Below are 25,407 nucleotides of genomic sequence, written 5' to 3'. Positions count from 1 at the left end.
TTTTGACATAGGGTGCTGGCAGATTACGGGCCTCCCATTGCTGCTGCCAGGCCCCTAATCTGCCATGGGCCCCTATATACCGCCTCCTCATGCTGCTGCCAGGTCCAGAGTCTGTCATGGGTCCCTGTACGGCCTCCCATTGCTGCTGTCTCCATCGCCACACTCTGCCATGTGCCACTTTCAGGTCTCCTCACACACTGCTGGTGTGTAGAATTTTTTGACATAGGGTGCTGGCAGATTATGGGCCTCCCATAGCTGCTGCCAGGCCCCTAATCTGCCATAGGCCCCTATATACCGCCTCCTCATGCTGCTGCCAGGTCCAGAGTCTGTCATGGGTCCCTGTACGGCCTCCCATTGCTGCTGTCTAAAATCGCCACACTCTGCCATGTGCCACTTTCAGGTCTCCTCACACACTGCTGGTGTGTAGAATTTTTTGACATAGGGTGCTGGCAGATTATGGGCCTCCCATAGCTGCTGCCAGGCCCCTAATCTGCCATAGGCCCCTATATACCGCCTCCTCATGCTGCTGCCAGGTCCAGAGTCTGTCATGGGTCCCTGTACGGCCTCCCATTGCTGCTGTCTCCATCGCCACACTCTGCCATGTGCCACTTTCAGGTCTCCTCACACACTGCTGGTGTGTAGAATTTTTTGACATAGGGTGCTGGCAGATTACGGGCCTCCCATAGCTGCTGCCAGGCCCCTAATCTGCCATGGGCCCCTATATACCGCCTCCTCATGCTGCTGCCAGGTCCACAGTGTCTCATGCCATGTGCCACTTTCAGGTCTCCTCACACTGCTGGTGTGTTGAATTTTTTGACATAGGGTGCTGGCAGATTATGGGCCTCCTATAGCTGCTGCCAGGCCCCTAATCTGCCATAGGCCCCTATATACCGCTTCCTCATGCTGCTGCCAGGTCCAGAGTCTCTCATGGGTCCCTGTACGGCCTCCCATTGCTGCTGTCTCCATCGCCACACTCTGCCATGTGCCACTTTCAGGTCTCCTCACACACTGCTGGTGTGTAGAATTTTTTGACATAGGGTGCTGGCAGATTATGGGCCTCCCATAGCTGCTGCCAGGCCCCTAATCTGCCATAGGCCCCTATATACCGCCTCCTCATGCTGCTGCCAGGTCCAGAGTCTGTCATGGGTCCCTGTACGGCCTCCCATTGCTGCTGTCTCCATCGCCACACTCTGCCATGTGCCACTTTCAGGTCTCCTCACACACTGCTGGTGTGTAGAATTTTTTGACATAGGGTGCTGGCAGATTACGGGCCTCCCATAGCTGCTGCCAGGCCCCTAATCTGCCATGGGCCCCTATATACCGCCTCCTCATGCTGCTGCCAGGTCCACAGTGTCTCATGCCATGTGCCACTTTCAGGTCTCCTCACACTGCTGGTGTGTTGAATTTTTTGACATAGGGTGCTGGCAGATTATGGGCCTCCTATAGCTGCTGCCAGGCCCCTAATCTGCCATAGGCCCCTATATACCGCCTCCTCATGCTGCTGCCAGGTCCAGAGTCTCTCATGGGTCCCTGTACGGCCTCCCATTGCTGCTGTCTCCATCGCCACACTCTGCCATGTGCCACTTTCAGGTCTCCTCACACACTGCTGGTGTGTTGAATTTTTTGACATAGGGTGCTGGCAGATTACGGGCCTCCCATAGCTGCTGCCAGGCCCCTAAGCTGCCATAGGCCCCTATATACCGCCTCCTCATGCTGCTGCCAGGTCCAGAGTCTCTCATGGGTCCCTGTACGGCCTCCCATTGCTGCTGTCTCCATCACCACACTCTGCCATGTGCCACTTTCAGGTCTCCTCACACACTGCTGGTGTGTAGAATTTTTTGACATAGGGTGCTGGCAGATTATGGGCCTCCCATAGCTGCTGCCAGGCCCCTAATCTGCCATAGGCCCCTATATACCGCCTCCTCATGCTGCTGCCAGGTCCAGAGTCTGTCATGGGTCCCTGTACGGCCTCCCATTGCTGCTGTCTCCATCGCCACACTCTGCCATGTGCCACTTTCAGGTCTCCTCACACTGCTGGTGTGTTGAATTTTTTGACATAGGGTGCTGGCAGATTACGGGCCTCCCATTGCTGCTGCCAGGCACGTAATCTGCCATGGGCCCCCGTACCGACTCCTCATGCTGTGACGTTGCAACAAGGTGGAATTCAACCCTACATATGTTAGACCGCCTTTACGAACAGCGAAAGGCCATCACCGATTTCCTGATGTTAAAAGCGGATAAAGGTACTCCCTGTGTAACTTAGATGTCAGCCATTGGCAGCTCATGCGTGACACCTGCGCTTGCTCAGGCCCTTTGAGGAGGCCACGCTATTCGTGAGTCGGCAGGACTATGGGATGAACGACGTCATTCCTCTGTTGCACGTCCTGGAACAAATGCTGTTAACAATGGCTGGTCAGGGTGCGGTAGACGTGGCGCACAGATCTCAACGCCACATGACCCCTGTGGGGGCAGGACAGGAAGAAGAGGAGGAGGTAGAGGAGGACATTGGTGCTCAGGAATTATTGAGTGAAATGGGTGGTTTTTCCACTCAGCGGACAGGAGTGGAGGAGCAGGAGCATCTGGTAGAGGAGGAGGAGGAGGAGGAGACAGAGGACCCAGACGCACCGTGGCAGTATGCTGTGGAGATGGAGGCAGGGAGTCCCTCGCATTCCTTGGCACAAATGGCCCATAGCATGCTCGCTTGCTTGCGTAGCGACAGCCGAATAATAACCATCAGACAGAGGGATGACTTTTGGCTGTCCACCTTGTTGGACCCTCGCTACCGTTCAAAAATGGTGGCCTTTTTCACACCTGCTGAGAGGGAGGCCAAAATAACGTACTATAAAAACCACCTATGTAGTCAGCTGGTCTCTGCCTGTCTGCGCCAACGTCCATCCTCAGACACTGTGGGCCCTGTGCGCTCGCGTTCCGCTGCCATGGCAGCAGGGGAGGGGTGGGGTGGTAGGAGCAGTGGCAGCTCCACCAGCAGCGGCTGCCTCAGTCTGCAGTCGATGATGAGTAGCTTTCTTCACCAGCGCAGTGAGGAAACTACTAACCAGCCGCAGCAGCAGCAGCAGCAGCAGCATCAGGTGGACCTGGAGCAGGACCTCAAACAACAGGCTTAGGCCTACTTGGACAGCACCCTGCCAACCGAGGTAGACAATCCCCTTGACTACTGGGCAACGAAACTTGACCTTTGGCCCCAACTAGCTGAATTTGCCCTTGAAAGGCTGTCATGCCCGGCCAGTAGCGTGGCATCGGAGCGCGTGTTTAGTGCGGCAGGAGGTATTGCAACTCCGCGGAGGACACGACTGTCCACCCAAAGTGTGGAGAGACTGACGTTTGTGAAAATGAATCAGGCGTGGATTAGTCTGGATTTCAAACCACCAGTTCCTGACACAACTGACTAAATCCGCCATGAATCATGCCCCAAACATGTGCCACTTTCAGGTCTCCTCACACTGCTGGTGTGTTCCATTTTTTGTCATAGGGTGCTGGCAGATTACGGGCCTCCCATAGCTGCTGCCAGGCCCCTAATCTGCCATGGGCCCCTATACCGCCTCCTCATGCTGCTGCCAAGTCCAGAGTCTCTCATGGGTCCCTGTACGGCCTCCCATTGCTGCTGTCTCCATCGCCACACTCTGCCATGTGCCACTTTCAGGTCTCACACACTGCTGGTGTGTAGAATTTTTTGACATAGGGTGCTGGCAGATTACGGGCCTCCCATAGCTGCTGCCAGGCCCCTAATCTGCCATAGGCCCCTATATACCGCCTCCTCATGCTGCTGCCAGGTCCAGAGTCTCTCATGGGTCCCTGTACGGCCTCCCATTGCTGCTGTCTCCATCGCCACACTCTGCCATGTGCCACTTTCAGGTCTCCTCACACTGCTGGTGGGTTCCATTTTTTGTCATAGGGTGCTGGCAGATTACGGGCCTCCCATAGCTGCTGCCAGGCCCCTAATCTGCCATGGGCCCCTGTTGTCGCTTGTTGGCATATTCCGCTCATTCAGATGCTCCTTCTCCTGCTACTCCTCTTCACGGATTCCGTCAGCAGTCTTTCTTGGAATCCGTTTCCAAGAGACAACAGTTTGCGAGCACGCACCAGACGGTGCAGAAACTGAACGTCCTCCTGTCCAAGTTGCTGCTGCCAGGCTCGTAATCTGTCATGCGCCCCTGTACCGCCTCCTCATGCTGCTGCCAGGTCCAGAGTGTGTCATGGGCCCCCGTACCGACTCCAAATGCTGCTGCCAGGCCCGTAATCTGTCATGGGCCCCTGTACCGCCTCCCCATGCTGCTGCCACGTCCAGATTGTGTCATGGGTCCCTGTACGGCCTCCCATTGCTGCTGCCAGGCCTGTAATCTGACATGGGCCCCCGTACCGACTCCTCATGCTGCTGCCAGGCCCGTAATCTGCCATGGGCCCCTGTACCGCCTCCTCATGCTGCTGCCAGGTCCAGAGTGTGTCATGGGTCCCTGTACGGCCTCCCATTGCTGCTGTCTCTATCGCCACACTCTGCCATGTGCCACTTTCAGGTCTCCTCACACTGCTGGTGGTTTCCATTTTTGTCATAGGGTGCTGTATGGCCTCCCATTGCTGCTGTCTCCACCGCCACACTGTGGCTCCACACTCTGGTTTTGGCCCCGTGACTGCCCAAATGAGTGAAGTGTGCGGTGATTCTAAGATCGACGGCACTCATCTGCATGTCATACTGCCTGACAGTATTATTTCTCTTCCCCAGCAGACTCCAAGGGCATTTAAATTAAAGGTACAGTGTTCAGCACTAATATTAAGTCTCTCTGAAGCCTAGAAACACCCTTTTTTAAGTTAAATTCACAGCGAATATATTCGACTCGAATCAAAATTTTTCTACGAATTCGCCGAATCAGTCGAATCGAATTTTTGAATACTTCGCTCATCTCTAATTGTGTTATTTTGTCTGTGTAAAAGTTATAGGGTCTACACACTGATTTGGGTTATTTTTACCAAAGAAATGCAGAATACATGATAAGTGTTGGCCTAAGTTTATAATGAAAGATTTATTTGCAAAAATGTATTTTTTTTTTCCAAAATTTGGAGTATTTTTTTTTATTTATATAGCAAAAAATAAAAAAACCTAAATGCTGATTAGATACCATCAAAAGAAAACTTTAATCGGTCTCACAAAATGATAAAAAAAATTTAATGACTGAGTAATTGTCAGAGTCAAAGCACTGAAAGCTTAAAAATGGCCTGGGCAGGAAAGGGGTGAAAGTGTCTGGCATTGTGGTGGTAATTTTGTGAAAATAAGGATATTGCTCAGTGTCACTTTAATGAAACTCTTTAAAAATACAATGCCTATATTTAAGTTTGGTTACTCTGTAATTATGTAAGTTTGTTATGCAAGCTATTGTCCTTTCTACCACAGGATTACTGCAAAAAAACAAAACAACAAAAAAAAAACCAAAAGACAGCTGTGTGCAGCAACAAATCAAAACGCTATACCATCGTCACATAAAACATAATGAAATATGTAATAAAATTAGACTAATTTTGACGTATATTGATAGGATTTATGAAAGTTGGCCACAGAGATTAGAGGGTGAATTCAATTTAGCATAAAATTCTTGCCAGAAAAAAAAAGCTTATTGCTAGGCTTGGCACAAATATACTCTTATAACCTACAATAGTGAATTAACTGTAGAACGGGCAGCACAATGGCTAAATGGTTAGCAGTTCTGCCTGGCAGCACTAGGGTCTCATTGGTTCGAATCCCAAGCACAGCACCACCGGCCTGGAGTTTGCATGTTCTCCCTCCAGGTACTCCGGTTTCCTCCCACATTCCAAAGACATGCTGGTAGGTTAAATGGATCCTGGCTAAATTGGCCCTAGTATGTGTATGTATGAATGTGATTTAGGGACCTTAAGATTGTATGCACCTAGAGGGTTAGGGAATGATGTGAATGTACTATATAAAAATAAAGGGCCATGTACATTGATGGTGCTATATAAGTACCTGTAATAAAATAATGCTACTCATTGGCTGTTAGTAAACATAAAATAGATTGCACAGAGATCATGCAATCAAAGCCTGTGTAGCCTGCTTAAGCATTGAAATAATTACACTAATTATTTTACCTGCAAGTCTGCAAGAGAATAAGCAACAAAAAAAAAAAAAAAACAAAGTTCCTAGCAGCACCAACGTTGCTTTATTTTTTGGATATGACAAAAAGAAACAATAGCTTGACACCTTTTTGGTCAATTTTCTTCACTGAAAACCTAAAGCGTTCTTTTGTTGAGAAAAAAAAATCCCCTCTGGGTGATCTATGTACACTGCAGTGATTTTAACAAACAAACATTGTTGCAGAGTCCTACCCTTTTGTTATTCTAAAGAAATAGCTGTTGGTCTATGTTCATGTGCAAAGTAAATCTGAATAGGAGTGACATTCCTTGTTCAGCTTCTGCACTTGCAGGGCTCTAATGAGGAAAGTGGCAGGGTCTGAATCCCTTTAGATGTGATTAGCCCTTTAGTAGTATCTCATCAAAACTGAAATGTTAGTTGCAGAGGATGCAAGGATGCTCAAAATCTGATTTGTATCTTAGTGCAGACTTCTGGGAAAATCAGTAAGCCAAGACATGCAGTTGCCCATATTGCAGGTTCATTGAAATTCTATTAACACTTTACCAGCAGCATTGCGGGTCTTTACCAGGACGTGGCAGCCAGTAAACATCCACAGCACCAAGTAATATTTAGAATTTGTACATGTTGGCTATGTAATTGTATCTTCTCCACTGTCACAGAATCTTTGAGTAGAAGGACAGCATAAAAAAGCTTTTTTTAAAAAAATACAGTGTCAGGAATGGTGCCAAGGGAGCACTAGAGTGCTATATGCGATCCCCTCCAAAAAAGCAATGCAATATGGCTTGTCTGACACACCATCCATAGGCCAGATTCAGGTGAAACAGAGCTAAATAGATTGGTCAAGGCTACTAAAGCTATACTCTCTGCAACTTTCATAAAAACACTCTGACGCTATTGAAAAGTTTGGTGTGTTCTTAACACCAAGATCAGCAAACAGCTCTATTTAAAAAAGGCAGTTAGATAAAGCGTTAGGACATACTATACTAGAAGGTTAAAAGTGCTCAGATTACTTATTTTAATTTATTCCCACCTAAAATGATGTTCACGTTCAACTCATTTATATCTTAAGATACAGCCTCCCAAGTGAGTCCACAAGTGCACAACACAAAATTCAAACTGTATGGGAATTGAGAAACATTGTGCATGTGTTTGATCATACTAAATGGTGTTTAAGGTTTATGGCAAAAGGTTTGCAGAATTAGGATACAAACATGCATGCTTATTCTGAAGACATATGCCCCCTGCTGCCACAGACATCTGGTATTAAAGCCACTGGCCTGAAGAATCAAGTCTGGATTATTGATTCTTCCCCCCTCTTGATTAGTTGGACATAAGGTATCCAAGGAGGATCCAAGTGCTAATAGGCATACAGCTAATACCGGATATGACTGTAATTGGCCAGGTTTGTCTACAAGCACATTTACAGTAAAGTATTTACACAAAGAAATGAATGTGGTCTTTTGCAGTTACTGCAAGCAAGCATGCAAATCACACTGATGAAACCTCAATAAGCTATAACGCAGAAAAAAAAAACTGCCAAAAAGAAAAAACATGTATCCTATTAAAAACATAAAAATTACCAGAATCAGTTTTTGCAGCAATATTCTCCTTTAATTTAGGTTCCGTTATGTACCTATTTTTGTCACTATGTCTTATGTACATAATCATTCAATTCAGTACCTGTGATATCATTTCATCCTGCACCCACCCCAGGCTGGGGGACACCAGACACAGAAATAAGAAGGGGCATAGAGATGACATTATCCTCTGTCACTTTGCTTTCTCCTCCTATCTGCATGCTTATCTTCTCATAAATGAATTGGCCCCTTGTACTGGTCCTTCCTCCTACACTCCAGCCCTGCTGCACAAGAACTGCAAAAGGCTGCTACCAGGCCACATTCAGGTGCTTATACTGCTTGCATTTTTAAAAATGCATTTATTGATTCATTAATGATAATGGAGAATTATTCATTTGTGTCTTTTATATCTGCTTAGAGTTCATTGGTAAACTAAATGTGGTAAGATTTGTTTTAGCCATTTTATTACAAAGGGGTGAAAATAGCTAAAAATGTGGACATCCATATAAGTGAGCCGTGTAAACATCACAAATAAAGCCTAGGAAGAATTATATGCTTAAATAAGCAAGGCTAGCATAGCTGGAAGTGGCTGAAGAACCATGGAAAAAAAAAATTAAAAAAAAAGGGTTTCCCACTATAGTGATCACCATTTCTGTTATAAAAAAGCAGTTAGTTAAAAAAAAAAAAAAAAAAGATATCCCTGAAACATTTGACCAACATCTTAGGTAAATAAGAGCTAAATACTGAATGCCAAATCACTAACTTAACACATGGCAAACGTAAACTTTGTGATGTTCCTCAAAATCATTAAAATTTGGCAAGAAATGTAAAAACCTATTTCTGTTTTCAAAATTATATACACACACATATACATACACATACATACATACATACATACATACACACACACACACACATATATACCATATACACATACATACATGAATTTATACACACACACTGCTCATTATAAATGGGTACACCCCAGCAGATTTGTCAGAAATCCTTTCAAAATCAACATTTTCTATGGGACACTATACTACAAAATACAAATGTGGGCCATTGATTGCAAACAAGATTTGGTAATTGCACACAGAAAAAAAGGTTTTCCTAACAAATTCATTCAAGACAGGCAGTCAGGGTGCCATTGTCTAGCCTGTAGAGGTCTGTGTGTCCCTCCATGGATATGCCTCCCCAGGCCATCACTGACCCACCACCAAAACGGTCATACTGAATGATGTTACAAGCAGAATAACATTCTCCACGGCTTCATAGACCATTTCACGTTGATCACATGTGCTCAGGGTGAACCTGCTCTAATCTGTGAAAAGCACAGGGTGCCAATGGCGGACCTGCCAATTCTGGTATTCAATGACAAATGCCAATCGAGATCTATGGTGCCGGGCAGTGAGCACAGGGCCCACTAGAGGACATCGGGCCCACAGGCCACCCTCATGAAGTCTCTTTCTGATGGTTTGGTCAGAGACATTCACACCAGTGACCTGCTGGAGGTCATTTTGTAGGGCTCTGGAAGGGCTCATCCTGTTCCTCCTTGCACAAAGGAGCAGATATGGGCCTGCTGATGGGTTAAAGACATTCTACAGCCCTGTCAGCTCTCCTAGAGTAACTGCCTGTCTCCTCCATGCTCTTGTGACTGTGCTGGTAGCCACCACAAACTGGGCAATGGCACGTATTGATGTGCTGTCCTTGAGGAGTTGGACTGCCTGTGCAACCTCTGTAGGGTCCAGGTATCGCCTCATACTACCAGTAGTGACACTGACCCTAGCCAAATGCAAAACTAGCGAAAAACCATCAAAAAAGATGAGTAGGGAAAAAAATGTCAATGGCCTCCACCTATAAAACCATTCCTGTTTGGGGTCGTCTCATTGTTGCCCATCTAGTGCACCTGTTATTAATTTCATTAACACCAAAGTAGCTGAAACTGATTAACAACCCCCTCTGCTACTGAACTGACCAGATCAATATCCTAGGAGTTTTAGTGACTTGATGATATACTCTGAATAAAAAGTGTTCCATTAATTTTTTTTAATAATATATATATATATATCACACATATATACATACACACACACACACAATTTATATTATGTTTTAGCAAGTAACATTGAATTGTATATGTTTTTGTAGACTTTATAGAGACCATAACTGGTTCATTTTAATATGTTTTGACAATATTTCCAGTTATGGGACTTACTTTACTTTGCCAGAAATCAAACATACATCAAAAGCATAATTTTATTTATAAATTCGGCAACAACACACTACACAGTCTGAATGTAATTTATGGACATTTAAATTTGGAAGCACTGCTCTTTTTGGCAATGAGAAAAAAAGCCTGAGGGCGAAAAGCTTTAAGTTCCTAATAAAGTTTGTTAAGCGAACATTGTAGCAGATATGCCTGAATGAAATTTTGCAAATGCCAGCCTATTTCCATTGGACCTTGCTGAGGAAAAGCACTTGCCAATAAGAAATTTAATTTACTGGAAAATAACATCTGGATGGAGTCTGCTCTCATCAAATTAGAGGGCACAGGGTATGTGTGTGTAAAACGGCAGATACACCATGCACTGATAGGAAATGTAGACCCTGCTTATAATAATGGTTTATGTGTGTTTATAAAGCATATGAATGTAATATACAGCATGTACATGAAAAAAAAAAAAAAAAAAAAAAAAAAAAAAAAAAAAACACACAGCTTTGTGAATATGCAGAATAAGAAGTCACAAAAAAATATTCTCCTAGGAATAAAGTGACAGATCAAATGCTTCATCGGTTTATAACACCGAATACAACTAAATAGAATTTCTGTTTTTTTTAGTTAATGTACTATGTTGAGTGCATTATTACATAAACCCAATAAATTACTGTGACTATATACACAGAAATCAATAGAAGATTTAAAAGTTGAGCATTTTGAAAAGATACTCCAGCAACCAGCTATTGCCTGCAATTTTCTCTGACATTTGATCTTCTTTGTCACGTGAGTTTCTGAGCATATTTCATTGTTTTTTTTTTACTGTAGGATCGCTGCAGATGTAGCCATGTGCTGTTTTGTTTCACAGTCAATATGTAAATGAAAATGATTTTTTACTCAAACATGCCTTTTCCAGCATGCTCAAAGGCTTCTGCAATGATTGTGAAGGATAAGTGATCATAAATATGCATTACTGATACTTACCCAAATGTCACAACCAAAGCAAACATTTAATGAGTATTGACCAAAAAAATGCATCATATAGGGGTACATTAAAAGGGAATTGTTCATGGAATTGTTATTGTAATGAAGCAAAGAAAATATTTACAAATACAGTAAGGGCTAAAAACCAGTTTTTGTTTGTTAGATATAAAATATTGCATGTTATTATGTAGTCTTCAATCCAGCCACTAGATGAAGCTCTAGTTTCCTTTTCACATCAGAATTATTTTGTGTCAGGTGTGCTGAAAGAAGCCCATTGGAATGAACTGGAATAGGTCATCAGAGCAGTAAATCATCCCTTATGGTCAGAGCTTTCTATTAGACAAAGGGAGCTTCAAAGCAAGTTCCTCTGCTGTCCCTACAGATAATCTACAGTGGTCTAGGAACTCTTTGTCTTGAATTAAATGTTTATTGGTAACATACATCTATGTACAGTATATAAATAGAGAAAACAGATAGAAAACAAATTTAAAAGCATACAGTGGGGAAAATTATTATTTGATCCCAGCGGATTTTGTAAGTTTGCCCAAAGAGCGGGCAAACTTACAAAATCCGCTGGGATCAAATAAATTATTTTCCCTACTGTGTTAACTTAAAAAAAAAAGCTCAACCAAAAACTGACCCATAACCACTATGGCTTTCCTTTAAATCAGACCTACAGTATAACTGCCCTCATCTATCCCCCTCCTGCCTTTGTGCCTGCCCTGCTGCTTTGAAAACAATTATGCCCCAACACTCCTAAGTACTGATGTGTCTGGAGAAAAAACTGCTTTGGAATTCCACATGGCAAAATCGCATCTGCATTCATGGTGTGGAACTAGGGTTCACACAGTTGTGTTACAGTAACACAGTACTGCAACATACAGAAATGGACATTATGCGAACTGGTGTTGTGGTGTCATTCATTCTGAATGTCACCCCAATGCACCTGCACAATACAATACAACACACAGTAATTAGCTACTGCTGCTATAAATGGTGCACACATTTTTCTTGCTTTAGGAAACCCTCTCAGATGAACAGACTGCTTCAATGCAATGCACCACAGTGGTGTAAATGAGTCCCAAGAGTCCCTTGCTGAATATAGACTAGGTGAGGTATGGTTAGGGGTGCGACCAATGAGAGGTAGAGTGTTGAAATTGTCAGGCGAAACTTAAGGCGTGATTGTTCATAATAACATTTTATTGGTTTTATTGCCAAAAAGCAACTCTGAACCCACTGAGTTGCCATCTCTGAACTCAACACAAGGATTAGCCAGTGGACAGCTTGTCCTAATATAAAAGAAACAAAGGTTTTGCGTCATGCACACCACTAACACCCATTTGTATAAATTGGGAAAAGGAGACCGTATCTGGTTTTGGTAGTGCACAGCCTATGCATGGATTGTCTCGTGCATTTATGTTGTGGGGACTTAAAAGAGAGCTAGAAGGGATTGGCATGTTCTTTATTTAGAGGAATCAGCAAAACAAATTTGAGTAGTCATACAAAAGCTTATGGTACAATAAGTTAGACACATCCATACAGTGCACATAACCATACAGTGCATCCAGGCAGTATTCACAGCTTGAGAGGTACTGCAAACAAGAATGGGAGAAATTGCTCCAAAATAGGTGTGCCAGGCTTGTAGCATCATACTCAAAATTACTTGAGGCTGTAATTGGTGCTAAAGGTGCTTCAATAAAGTATTGAGCAAAGGCTGTGAATACTTATGTACATGTGGGGTTTTTTTTTCATTTTTTATTTTTAATAAATTGCAAAGATTTCAAAACGAACTTCTTTCAGGTTGTCATTATAGGGTATTGTTTGTAGAATGTTGAGGGAAAAAAATGAATTTAATCCATTTTGGAATAAGAACGTAACATAACAAAATGTGGCAAAAGTTAAGCACTGTGAATACTTTCTGGATGCACTGTAAATGTGATGAGGGCATTGGAGCCTGAGGAATACAAACCTAAGCTAGCAGCACATGAGGAGTGTCCTCTAACTAGGTCATACCAATTCCCCCCTTTAAATTTTCTAGTTTTGTGAGGGTGTCAGCATCAAACATATTGTCAGGTTCTGACACATTGGAGAAGCAATCTTATAAATAGAAGATGTGCAAAAAGGAGGCATTATCCATAGAAAACAGATTTAAGTTGAAGTAAAGACAGATATAAAAAGACACAAATTAATGAAGCTTTGCAATCTTCAATACATCATTAATTGTATTGTTTCTTAAATGTAAGCAGTCAAATTAGACAATTTAGACTTGGTATCAGCAGTCACTGTACAACAGGGCTGAAGTGTAAAAGAAAAAAAAGTAGCACAAGCCAAATCAGTTCATGTTCTGACAAGAATCATGCTGATAAGAGAAAACAGTGATGAGCTCATCAGGGTGCTGCTTCTAATTTTACTGTCCATTCACAGGCTGGGGAAGGTTTTGGGCTCAGATAAGTAGATTGAATCATGTTAGCCATCAGACAGAGGACATCTAGTAGAAGAAAAACTGTACTGCAGGGAAAATCACTGGAATGAAGGAGAATATTGCAGCACGACCTGATTATATTATTTTATCTTTTAACGGGCTTTCCATTTTCATGTGTACATCTAATGTGCATATTTGTACCACACTGTGATTAATTTGGCTATCTCCACTACCTAAAATTTAATTTCAAGGCATTAAGGCACTCTTACTGAACCAGTGGTCAGGCCCAGTCATCAGCTGTGTATTGACATTACATCCCGTGCAGTATAAAATATTCATCTTTTAACTTCCATTTCTATGCTGTGATACTTGTAATCTTATATGGCGCAGTGCACATTGATATATTTCCAGTAAGTGCATCTTCCACAGGGAATGGTACGTGATGTAAAACATCATAAGCACAGCCTAATAATATTAATTAGGGGTATGTATGGCTTGAAAACATAAAATTTGACTCATTTAATCTTAAAAATTAACAAACAGTTAAAGCTGAAGAGTTAAAGGTTTGTAAATGACATTTCAATGATTCCTCAGGACACTCAGAATTTTTAGTTATAGCTCCGCTGTGTAATGGCTATTTTGGCAACAACAGCAGAAAAGAGAACACAAAACTGGCATCAACTGTGCCATGTGCTACTGGTTCACTGTGCGAATCTTCATCACTTTTGTCAGAACACGTTGGTGATGGCCAAGAGGAACAGTATGTGATCCATCTGGATGTGAAACATGAGGCAGTGTAGAAAGATGAAAGATTTCAGATATTAACCTTGATAAAGAAATCAGGAAGATCAAATGTCAAGTGCTGACGCAGACACATCCTTATGGTTTTTAACGGCAGCTGAAATGACCTATGTGAAGAAACCCACACCATCCACCAATATGCCTTTGTTCTGTAACCTCTACTGGACTGGTGTATGTAGCTGGGCCACTGTCTGATCAGGGTAAGGCAAAATTGTAGCCACGTGGCCATTCCTCTATTTAAGATGCATCACACAAAATAGTCCACTGCTGACCATTTAAGCACCAGAAATGTTAGTGTGTCAGCCATTTTCATCTTCGGTTAAACATTTACTCAACTTGCTTACTGCATGCCCATGAATGACAGTTACATGCTCCCACATCCCATCTTACCTTGGAATATGGCTGCATTTTGAATGATCAGGAACTTCAGCTTGGCACTAGCAGTCTGGATGAGTTGCTCCATGTTTACACGGGATGCCACCTGATATCGGTCTTCCATTTTCTTGGAGCAACAGCTTGATGTTTTTGTGATACAGACTTGGAGATCAGATCCTGCAAAATATCACCACAAAAAGGTGTTAAAAAATAAATAAAAAACTATCTTAAAAGTGCTTGCAGTAATTTTTTATGGTTTTGGATAGATTAGTATTTATAATTTCTGTGAACTGTTTTTGCTGTTGGAGACCGGTTGAGATTTCCCTTCACTTCTTGTCCCATTGACAACATTTTCACTGAAGCTGGAAATGAGGAGAAACCCCAAATGAGTACACAGACAGAAATAGAAGAAAAAAAAAAACACCAACCAAAAAAACCCTTCTTAGCCTAATAAATATGTTGTCACCATGTCCCTGTTGGAGCAACAATGGTGTCATCAGGTCAACTGAGAGAAACACTTCCGAATGTCGAGTATAGTCTCTTTATTCAGACAAGCCTTTAGGAATTTGTCAGAACATAAAATGAAAGTGTTAAGCTGAAGCTCTAATTTTACTTTTAAAGTCGGTGGTGCTCAATTATTGCCTTTGCTGGTTATTGCGTTGTATGCGAAGCTCAGCCCATACAACGCAATAACAGGCTGACAGTGACCACAGATATTCTTGACTGTTTGTACAGCCAGCAATTACTTGCGATAATCGTGGCTGGATGCACAAAGAGCATCAGCCTGTCATCGTTCAATCGACTTTTGTCAAAGTAGTCTGCTGGAAAATTGCTAACCAAAACAGCAGCTGCATCCATTCAAATACAATAGCTGCAATGAGAAAGCCATTCATCCACACTCAATAACATGGATGGAGGCATCTGTTAGCTTTTTTTTTTATTGTTTAGTCTGCCATTGTATGGCCAGCTTTAGTAGTGTAGATTTACTGCTCAGCTTCTGGTCATCCTGGCCAGCGCAGAAATTACCCTTGTATGCCTAACACAGTCCTCCTCAGGCTGTAAAAATACCACATTGTCTAGTCAGCTATATGGCCGGATCTAAAGGGTGCTGGGGTAGGCTGTGCTGGGGCACGCTGTGCCCCCCCCCCCTCCAGATTTCAGTTGTGCACCCCCTAGGCCAGGTGCCCCGTCCTCCCATATACTTTGTGCCATGCCCGCTGAGCTCCCCCCCCATCCCTGCTCTGCTCCAGGAGCAGCAGGAAGGAGATGCAGACTCTCTGATCTTCACCTCCTGTCATAACAGCAATCCTCCATACAGCAAGTTACATAAAATTACGATTACATTTGAGGAGAGGATTTACACTAGGAGTGGGGATTTGGGGAGAGGGTTTGTGCTAGAAATGGGGGGGAATTTGTACAAGGAGGGGTGGTTTTAGGAGAGTTTGTAGTAGGAAGGGGGATTTGGGGGGAGGATGTACGCTAGTAGTGGGGATTTGGGTAGAGGATTTACGCTATGAGGGTTGAAGGGGGGAAATTGTACTAGAAAGGGGAAATTGGTAAAGGATTTACACTAGGAGTGGGGATTTGTACTGGGGGGGATTGGGGAGAGAATTAGTACTATGAGTGGGGATTTTGGGGAGAGGGATTGTATTAGAAAGGGGGATTTGGAAGGAAAGAGGATGTGTGCTAGGAGAGGTGATTTTTGGGGCATAGATTTGTTAGGAATTGGGGGATTTGATTTTTGGGGCATGGAAGATTTGTTAGGGATAGGGGGGCTCAGTTTGTCACCTTCACCTTGAGTGCTAGAAGACCTTGTCCCGGCACTGCCCTCACTGTACACAAAGCACTCAACAGATCTTTTCCTCCCCACATACCAGATCTGATTCCTCACAGCTTCGATCTGCACCTGTGTAGCTGGCTGCAGTTGCAGTTCTGACCTGTAAAATTCCCTGATTGGATTGGCAGCTGCAGTAGCCAGCTATACACTGTGGAGAGATGCTGATCTCAGCTATGTGCTGTGTGGGGAAGAAATCATCTCTTAAGTGCCCTGCCAACAGTGACCCTATCCTCAACTCTGCTGACCACTGTCTTCCACCATGCTGACTCCTGTACCCTGCCCTGCTAACCCCTGTTCTCTGCACTGCTGACCCCTATCTTCTGTCCTGTTGACCCCTGTACACTGCCCTACAAACTGCCGACCCCCTGTACACTGCTCTACTGACTCTTATACACTGCCCTGCTGACCTTTTATCCTCTGCCCCCCTGACATTTTTACTGCACCCCTAAATCAGACAGGCTAGATCCGACCCTGGTCAGCTAAATACTAACACAACAGCTGTTTAATGTTCTACATTAAAAAACAATATAAAAAGACATTTGCAGATGTAGTTAGCTGGAAAATAAAGCTTAAATGTCAATTCCCTGCACTGCTGCCTCCCTCTTCCCTTCAACTTCTCTCTGCAACTCTTGTTCCTAGTAGTAACCTGGCTATACTGACAGCTTTCCTGTTACCTTGACATAAAACGCACTATCATTTAAGATTAAGGAGAGTAGGGAGTTGTTTGGGGAGGGAGAGGGGCCCATCCAAATTTTGCCATGAGATTCCATGATCTGTAGTTACGCATCTGTCTTTTGATTTTTTTTTTCCATCACAGCAACGGTTCTTGCCTAAAAATGCACTAAGGTTATGCTATGGGACCACTTTAGATGCTTATATTTAGAATTAGTTCTATCCATAAAATGTCTGTATATTAAAGCAGACCTTGCTTTAAAATACAAGATGTCACATACGCATTTCCATGCTAATATAAATCAATTAAAAATGTAATAAATAAAAAAAAAAAAAAAAAAATTAAAAAAAAAAAAAAAGACACTGGTGAGGTCATCTGCCTAAAGATGGATCGTGGGAAAGCTGTGCTAAATGTATTTTCACTGAATTTTGAATCCTAAGTCTTCCTAGGACTCAATGTGAAGGCCTAGCGAAATCACCATTACCAAAGGTAAATGCACCAGAAGCTGAGGTGCAGGGTATTTTTTTTTTTAATATTTCTTCCATCTTTATTGTTGCAATGCTTTCAATTCGCCTTTTATATTTGTGGTTTGTGGACTTCAGGGTAAGTGGACCTTGCATTTTCATGCAAATTCCACTTTAATAATGTCCAGGATGAATGATGAATAGATATTCTGCAAAGAAAAAAAAAAGTTTTGGTAATGAGAGTGAACTAACCGTACTAAATAAACTACTCCTTGTTCAAGCTAGAGTTAGACAAATGTTAATCTCTTTTTTTTGTATGCATAATGCTCTTCCCATGAGAAGATTCATTTTTACCTCACGATGATTAAATTGCTTTCCATGGCTAATTGTTCCACCACTGAGGTACTCATTTAACAACCCCAACTTGCCAAGCACCTATATAAATAAATAAAACAGTAGGCCACAGTTTGCCTGTAGGTTCAAGATTGCAAACACAGTATGATCACAAAAGGAATTAGATAAGCATCGTAAAAATGTGCCTCAAGTATTCTGTCACCATAGTAACTTCACAAGTTCAAATAATCATTTAGATTGTTTAAAGGTACCGCTTCACACAGACATCATAAAACACCCAGTTGTAGTGAATTACACTGTCTAATTGGCCTGCTTAATAATTTAACATAATATTTGCCTGTTTTTTCCTATTTAATTAAAAGTCTGTCTTCTCTCTGGGAAGTAAAGTCAACTCTTGAGTTAAATATTTCAGGAGTTCAGGCAGCTGCTGAGAAGGTTACCCCAAGTTCTGTTACAAAGTAAATGCTTTTATTCAGGCCAAAGACTAACCAAGCACTTTCAGCCAAAACACAGACTCTTTCCTAATCTTTGCTCACACTGTAGCTATGATAAAGAATATGGCAGAAAATTCTGACTCCTGTCAAGGGCCACCATATGACTTGGTATACCCATTTATATGGAACCATTGTTGACTGGTGTATTGTGGTACAGTGCCAGAAATGTTTGGTAAATAGGTATGGTGTGGGCAGCACAGTGGTTAAATGGTTAGCACTTCTGTCTGGCAGTACTAGGGTCGTTTGTTCGAATCCCAGCCACGGCACCACCTGCCTGAAGTTTGCATGTTCTCCCTGTGCCTGCGTGGGTTTCCTCCGGGTACTCCGGTTTCCTCCCACACCCCAATGACATGCTGGTAGGTTAATTGGATCCTGTCTACATTGGCCCTAGTATGTGTATGTATGAGTTAGGGACCTTAGATTGTATGACCCTTGAGGGTTAGGGATTAATGTGAATGTACAATATTTGTGTAAAGCGCTGCGTAAATTGCGGCGCTATACAAGTACCTGAAATAAATAAAATAGATGACTGCTGCTTGCTTTGTGAGGGTGGTCCGAATAACAAAAGCACAAATGAACCTAACAGAAAGTCATTATCTTGGAGCTGTCAAACCAATCCAGCTGCACATATAAAAAATAGTAAATGCAAACCTCTTGTTAGGAAAATCAGGAATCAGCCCTTCTCTGACAGCCAATTACATGAACATTTCTGAGGCATTGGACATGTGGCCCTCATCTAAAGGTCTTGGGGGACTTCCAGCAAGTCCGTATCTTCAGATTAAAGGCCATCCTTTTTATTGGGAGGGATAATGTAGCCAAATAAATGTATTGAAATCAGACTGTGTCTGGAACCAAAGGCAGACTGGTTTTAATTTTTTTTTTTTCTTTTACACGACTCCTGGTTACCATTTTGTTATACCACTGGATTTTTCAAATGCCTCACAATTTGATTTTAAATACAAAGCAGCTCTGACCACAGCTGAGACACTATTGCAGTTTGGTCATGAGATTTACATAGACTCTTGCGCACAAAGGATACTTTAAAAGTCAGCCCAGGAAATGAGGGAACAAGACAAATTATAAATACAACTTGTTAAACTGAAGCATATGTTAAAATGTATTTTACCTTACAGATTTCTTCTCTTCTATGTGTGCGTTCACATATGTGTATTTAATACATCATGTAGGAGGTTACTAAATCTGGTGCACTCAGAATCTGGTACAGTTGTGCATGGTAGCTAATCAGCTTCTAACTTCAGCTTGTACAATTAAACTTTGACAATAATGCAGGCCATAGACGGGTCGAAAATCGGCAGATTTTCGCACCGTTAGTGGGTTAATTGGTCAGCCGTTTTTTAGGATTTTGGCACATTTTTTTTTTTTTTTTTTAAATCGGTGAAGTTGGAAAAAAAAAAAGTGGCTGATTTTCACGATCGGCCGATTTTCCCAGCAATCGGTTGATCTTTTTACCAATAAAAAATCTGCGCATGAGCCGTGACCTACAAGAAGAAGAAAAAGAATAAAAATTCCAGTCCGCTATTATATTTGACATGAAAAAAGTATTGTGGTTGCAACAATGTATCTATTTGTATCCGAATAAAAATATCTGTATCCGAAATGGATACAAATAGATACATTGTTGCAACCGCAATACTTTTTCATGTCAAATATAATAGCGGAGCTCTCTGCAGGGACAGAAGTAATTAAATGCGGGACAAAAAACTGCCAATTTTTTTTTTACCGTTGGTCATAACGTCGGCCTATTGAACGACTGATTTTTCGGGGGGTTTTTTTTTTTAAAAAGGCCGGTTTTCAACCAGTCTATGGCCTACATTAAACCAGCCTTTCTGGGTGTAACAGCAATCAGTGTAAAAAAAAATCTTCACCACCCCCCACAAGTAGTACAGTGTCACTATGGTGACACTGTACAGCTAGGGTGACAGTATGTTAACAAAATAAAAAAAAAAAACTCAAAAATTTTTAAAAAAATTTTAGTTATAAATTAATTTGGGTTTTTTTTTTTTTACCAAAATGATAAACGAATACATTTTGGCCAAGATTTATGAAGAAAGATTATTTGCAAAATTTTATAAGAAAAACGCTTTCAAAATTTTTGGACTTTTTCATTTATACAGTGAGGAACAAAAGTATTTGAACACCCTGCGATTTTGCAAGTTCTCCCACTTAGAAATCATGGAGGGGTCTGAAATTCACATTGTAGGTGCATTCCCACTCTGAGACAGAATTAAAAAAAAAAAAAAAAAATTCAGGAAATCACATTGTATGGTTTTTAAAGAATTTATTTTTTTTGCACTGCTGAATAGTATTTGAACACCTGAGAAAATCAGTGTTAATATTTGGTACAGAAGCCTTTGTTTGCAATTACAGAGGTCAAACGTTTCCTGTAGTTCTTGACCAGGTTTGCACACACTGCAACAGGGATTATGGCCCACTCCTCCACACAGATCTCCTCTAGATCTGTCAGGTTTCGGGGCTGTCACTGAGCAACACGGAGTTTCAGCTCCCTCCAAAGATGTTCTATTGGATTTAGGTCTGGAGACTCGGCCACTCCAGAACCTTGATATGCTTCTTACGGAGCCACTCCTTGGTTATCCTGGCTGTGTGCTTCGGGTCGTTGTCATGTTGGAAGACCCAGCCACGACCCATCTTCAATGCTCTGACCGAGGGAAGGAGGTTGTTGCTCAAAATCTCACAATAAATGGCCCCATTCATCCTCTCTTTAATACAGTGCAGTTGTCCTATCCCCTTAGCAGAAAAGCACCCCCAAAGCATTAGGTTACCACCCCCATGCTTCACAGTAGGGATGGTGTTCTTGGGATGCAACTCATCCTTTTTCCTCCAAACATGACAAACGAAGTTTAGACCAAAACGTTCTACTTTGGTCTCATCTGACCACATGACTTTCTCCCATGGCTCTTCTGGATCATCCAGATGGTCATTGCCAAACTTCAGACAGGCCTGGACATGTGATGACTTGATCAGGGGAACCTTCCGTGCAATGCATGATTTGAAACCATGACGGCGTAGTGTTCTACTGACAGTGACCTTTGAAACTGTGTTCAAACTAAAAAGGAAAGACCAATTTAACCTTTAAATCTCACACCATGGCACCGTGTTGGTTGGCCTTTGAAACCGAGTGCTACCAGAAAATACACAGAACCACTATCAGTTTAGAACTGGCAGACACCACTGAGACCATGATAAACCAATCACATTTCAGAGAAATCCTATTGATAGTGGTCTTCATGAAAGAATTATAACCAAAAACATCTTTCTCCAAGGTGGTAACACAATCCAAACAATTTACCAACACCCAAAAAAAAAAAAAAAAAAGAACTGAAGTGCAGAAAAAAAAAAAAAACCCACACGTCTCTGTATTGAGGAGTAAAAAAAAAAAAAAATGAAGGTTTAAGGCTGGTGAAAGGTACATGAACAGTAGGTTTCCTGCAGATTTGGGCTGTATTTCTGCCAAAGGATCAGTTGGTGAGTTGGTAAAAAATGATGGCATACTCGCTGCCTAAAAGTACATATAGATTGTTATCCATCATGCATTACCATCAGGAATGGGTCTGATCAGATCAAACTTTATTCTGCAGTATGGAACACAGGACAAAGGTTTCAGGTTGTGTAACGTTGATGTGGGATTCAAGTGATTGGACTGAGATGTGATCAGTAGCAATATGTAATTGTAAATTTAGTTTCATTCAATGTTATTAAAGCAATATTCGGTCATAGGTATTCAGAGACATTATTATTATACAGTATTTATATAGCGCTAAAACGTTTGCTCAGCGCTGTACATTATAGTGGGGGACGGAACATGAGACAATACAGTAACAAAACAAAACACGGGGGGTTCGAGGGCCCTGCTCTTTCGAGCGTACAATCTAGGAGGGAGGGGATAGTGGTACAGGAGGAAGTGGCTGTGGGGGATGGAGTGGTAGGAGGAGTAAAAGAGATCGGCTGTTAGGTGAGGGCAGGGTAGGCTTCCCTAAAGAGATGGGTTTTCAGGGTGCGCCTAAAGGTGAGCAGGGTAGGTGACAGTCTGATGGATTGGGGTAGTGAGTTCCAGAGGATGGGGGAAGTCCTGGAGAAGTCCTGCAGTTGGGCGTGGGAGGTGGAGACCAGGGAGCTAGAAAGTAGGAGGTCTTGTGAGGAGCGAAGATTACGGGTAGGGTGGTATTTGGGTATCAGGTCGGTGAGGTAATTTGGGGCAGCATTATGAATGGCTTTGTATGTCTGTGTTAGTAGTTTGAATTTAATGCGTTGGGCAATCGGAAGCCAGTGGAGGGAATGACAGAGGGGGGTGACAGAAGCGGAACGGTTGGTAAGGTGGATGAGTCTGGCCGCTGAGTTCAGGATAGACTGAAGCGGGGATAGTCTGTGATGAAGTAGGCCGGTGAGAAGGGAGTTGCAGTAGTCCAGACGTGAGATCATAAGGGAGTGACTGAGTTGTTTAGTCGTGTCTGGGGTTAGGAATGAACATATTTTAGAGATGTTGCGGAGGTGGAGCCTGCATGAGTTTGCCAACGATTGGACATGGGGTTGGAAGGACAGGTTTCAGTCTAGAGTGAGACATAGGACTTTGGCTTGTGGGATGGGACTGATGGTGGCTTTGTTGGTCGTGATGGAGGGGGGGGGGGGGAAATCAGGTTTCCCTGTGTTTAGGAAAGGTTCAATTTGAGGAACTGGAGCGACATCCAGTCTGATATGTTGTTCAATAGGTGGGTGATACGGGCGTGAGGGGTGAGGTGAGGGGTGGAGAGATAAATTTGCATGTCATCGGCATAGAGGCGATAGTTGAAGCCGTGGGAGTGTATCAGTTTGCCGAGGGAGAAGGTGTAGATGGAGAAGAGAAGGGGCCCGAGAACCGAGCCTTGGGGAACCCCAACAGAGAGGGGGAGAGAGGGGGAGGTGGTAGCGTTATAAGTAATGCTGAAGGAGCGTTGGGATAAATAGGAGGAGAGCCAGGAGAGAGCGGAGTCTCTGATGCCGAGGGAGTGTAATTTAAGGAGGAGGGGGTGGTCGACTGTGTCGAAGGCCGCGGAAAGGTCGAGGACTAAGAGGACTAAGTAGTGGCCATTAGCTTTGGCGGTTAGCAGGTCATTAGTGATTGAGTAGGGCGGTTTCGGTGGCGTGTAGGGGACGGAAGCTAGACTGTAGTGGATAGAGGAGGTTGTTGTCAGTGAGGTGGGCGCTTAGGCGATTGTAGACTAAGCGCTCAAGGAGCTTGGAAGTAAATGGCAGCAGGGAGATGGGTCTAAGTTTGTTCAGGTCGGTGGGGTCCAGGGAGGGTTTTTTGAGTATGGGGGTGATGTGCGCATGCTCTAGGGGGGAGGGGAATATGCCAGTAGAGGGAGAGATTGAAGATGTGGAGAGGGAGCGTAGGATGGAGTAGGAGGGTGACCGGAGGAGTTGTGTGGGGACAGGGTCAAGAGGGCAATTGGTGAGGCGGGATTCTGACCTTAGTGACCTCCTCAGTGGTAGCAAGGCTGAAGGAGCGCAGTGTTGGGGAGGTTATAGTGTGCGGGATGTTAGGTGTGGTGGGGGGTAGGGCGGTTGCGAGGTCAGAGGAGGGGAGAGTTGATGGGGTTATAGTGGGAGGGAGGTTGAGCATGTGCTCACACATTAGCATCTAAAAAGTCAGAGCAGCTTCCAGGCTGGAAGTGAGAGGAGGAGGAGGAGACTTTGCCACCTTCCTGAAGTTTAAAAGAGGAACGCAGACGTTTTGGCTGCAGGAGACCAGGGGGGGCGCCGATGTGTCTGGGAGCTTTAAAGTATATCAGCAGATCAAAGGAATAGATATAATCTCTTATAAAAGCTAAAATATTAGTTGCAGAGAGATGAAAATACTTCCTTCTGATTGGACACTCTGTAGGCTACATCTGCATGCAAAAACTGTATTTGTGACCTATGTAGAATGCCAGAAAAATGCAGGAAATGGTTATGTGGCGCCAGATTGCGACAGCCAAACAGTGATTGGTACTGTCGCGATCGGACTAATGCGCTGGTGTCGGAAATTCAATCCCTGACTTGGTGATTTAAACCGTTCCTGATCCAATCGACTTTGGGCATTTCAGCACCCAGAATTTCCTGTGGGCTGGTACAGGAACACCCCCCAGAGTCAATTGGCCAAGGACTAATGTCCAGCCCACGTCCAAATTCCCATAAATTAAGGACTTGAGGTATGGATGTTGTGATTCGTATGGAGCCCGTCCTATTGACTGACGTATCGCAGACTTTCCCTGACTTGCTCCAGTCGCAGGATAAATCTTGGTAAAAGTTTTATTTCCCTTTTATTTTATAGTGAATAGCCAATTGTTTGTCTTTGTATTTTCTGTAACTTTTTATACTTTGTACATATTTTATGCACTGCCCACTTTCGGGATATTAAATCATAAAATTAATAAGTGACTTCTGGGGTACTTAAGCTTGGGCTCATATCTCCGGAGAGATTGCATTGTATTGAATTTTAGGGTCTTTAAATGATCAGTCAAGTTCATTGCCTATCTGTATGCAATTGCACTGTGTGTTGCCAGATTGCATGCAGATTGTAAGGTAGCAGATCTGCCAGACAGAGATCTGTGTGTGTATGGTGTCCCGGCAGACCATTCTGCAATAAAATATTAGGTGTTGCAAGCTACCATTTGTGGTGTGTCTGGTGTGGGAGTGTGTGGACAGTGGAAGAGTGATTACAGAGGGGTTCTGGCTTGGAGGATAGCTGGAGGAACCCTAGAAGGGTCTGTGATTGCTAGGCTGCTCCTCAACCCTAATTAGTGCACCAGATTGTATGTAAGATCGTATCTGCCCGTGTGTGGTCGGCCGGCTGGATTGGAGTCTCCTTCCAGTGGTGGCCAAGAGGTAGTGCGGGCTGTGAAAGTGTATCACGGATGGTTTTATATATTCAAATTTAAGTCCCCCTTATTCCCTCTTTACCCTAAGTCATGGCCGCACGTGTGCACCTCGGTTAGCTAGTCGCTGTGGGCATGGCGTGCGGGGGAACCGTGACAGGTTGTGATATACTGGGGTGACACGGACAACTAGGAGGTACTGGGGATCACAGGAGACGTAG

General features: G+C 43.3%; 1 protein-coding gene across 1 annotated transcript in view; it reads right to left on the bottom strand.

The window, feature by feature from the left end:
- GPC3 (glypican 3) overlaps window positions 1-25,407 on the bottom strand; it is a 616,906-nt gene that overhangs the window by 543,141 nt on the left and 48,358 nt on the right. The window contains exon 2 of the mRNA XM_089657942.1: window positions 14,508-14,669. Within this exon, the coding sequence (XP_089514068.1) occupies window positions 14,508-14,669 (162 nt within the window). The remainder of the gene's footprint in view (window positions 1-14,507; window positions 14,670-25,407) is intronic.

Source organism: Staurois parvus, unplaced genomic scaffold, assembly GCF_062004578.1.
Source record: "Staurois parvus isolate SC_StPar_1 unplaced genomic scaffold, SC_StPar_1.0 ptg001045l, whole genome shotgun sequence".
Classification (NCBI taxonomy): domain Eukaryota; kingdom Metazoa; phylum Chordata; class Amphibia; order Anura; family Ranidae; genus Staurois; species Staurois parvus.
The sequence above is the reverse complement of the archived record's forward strand: the minus strand, read 5'-3'. Positions and strand labels throughout refer to the sequence as shown.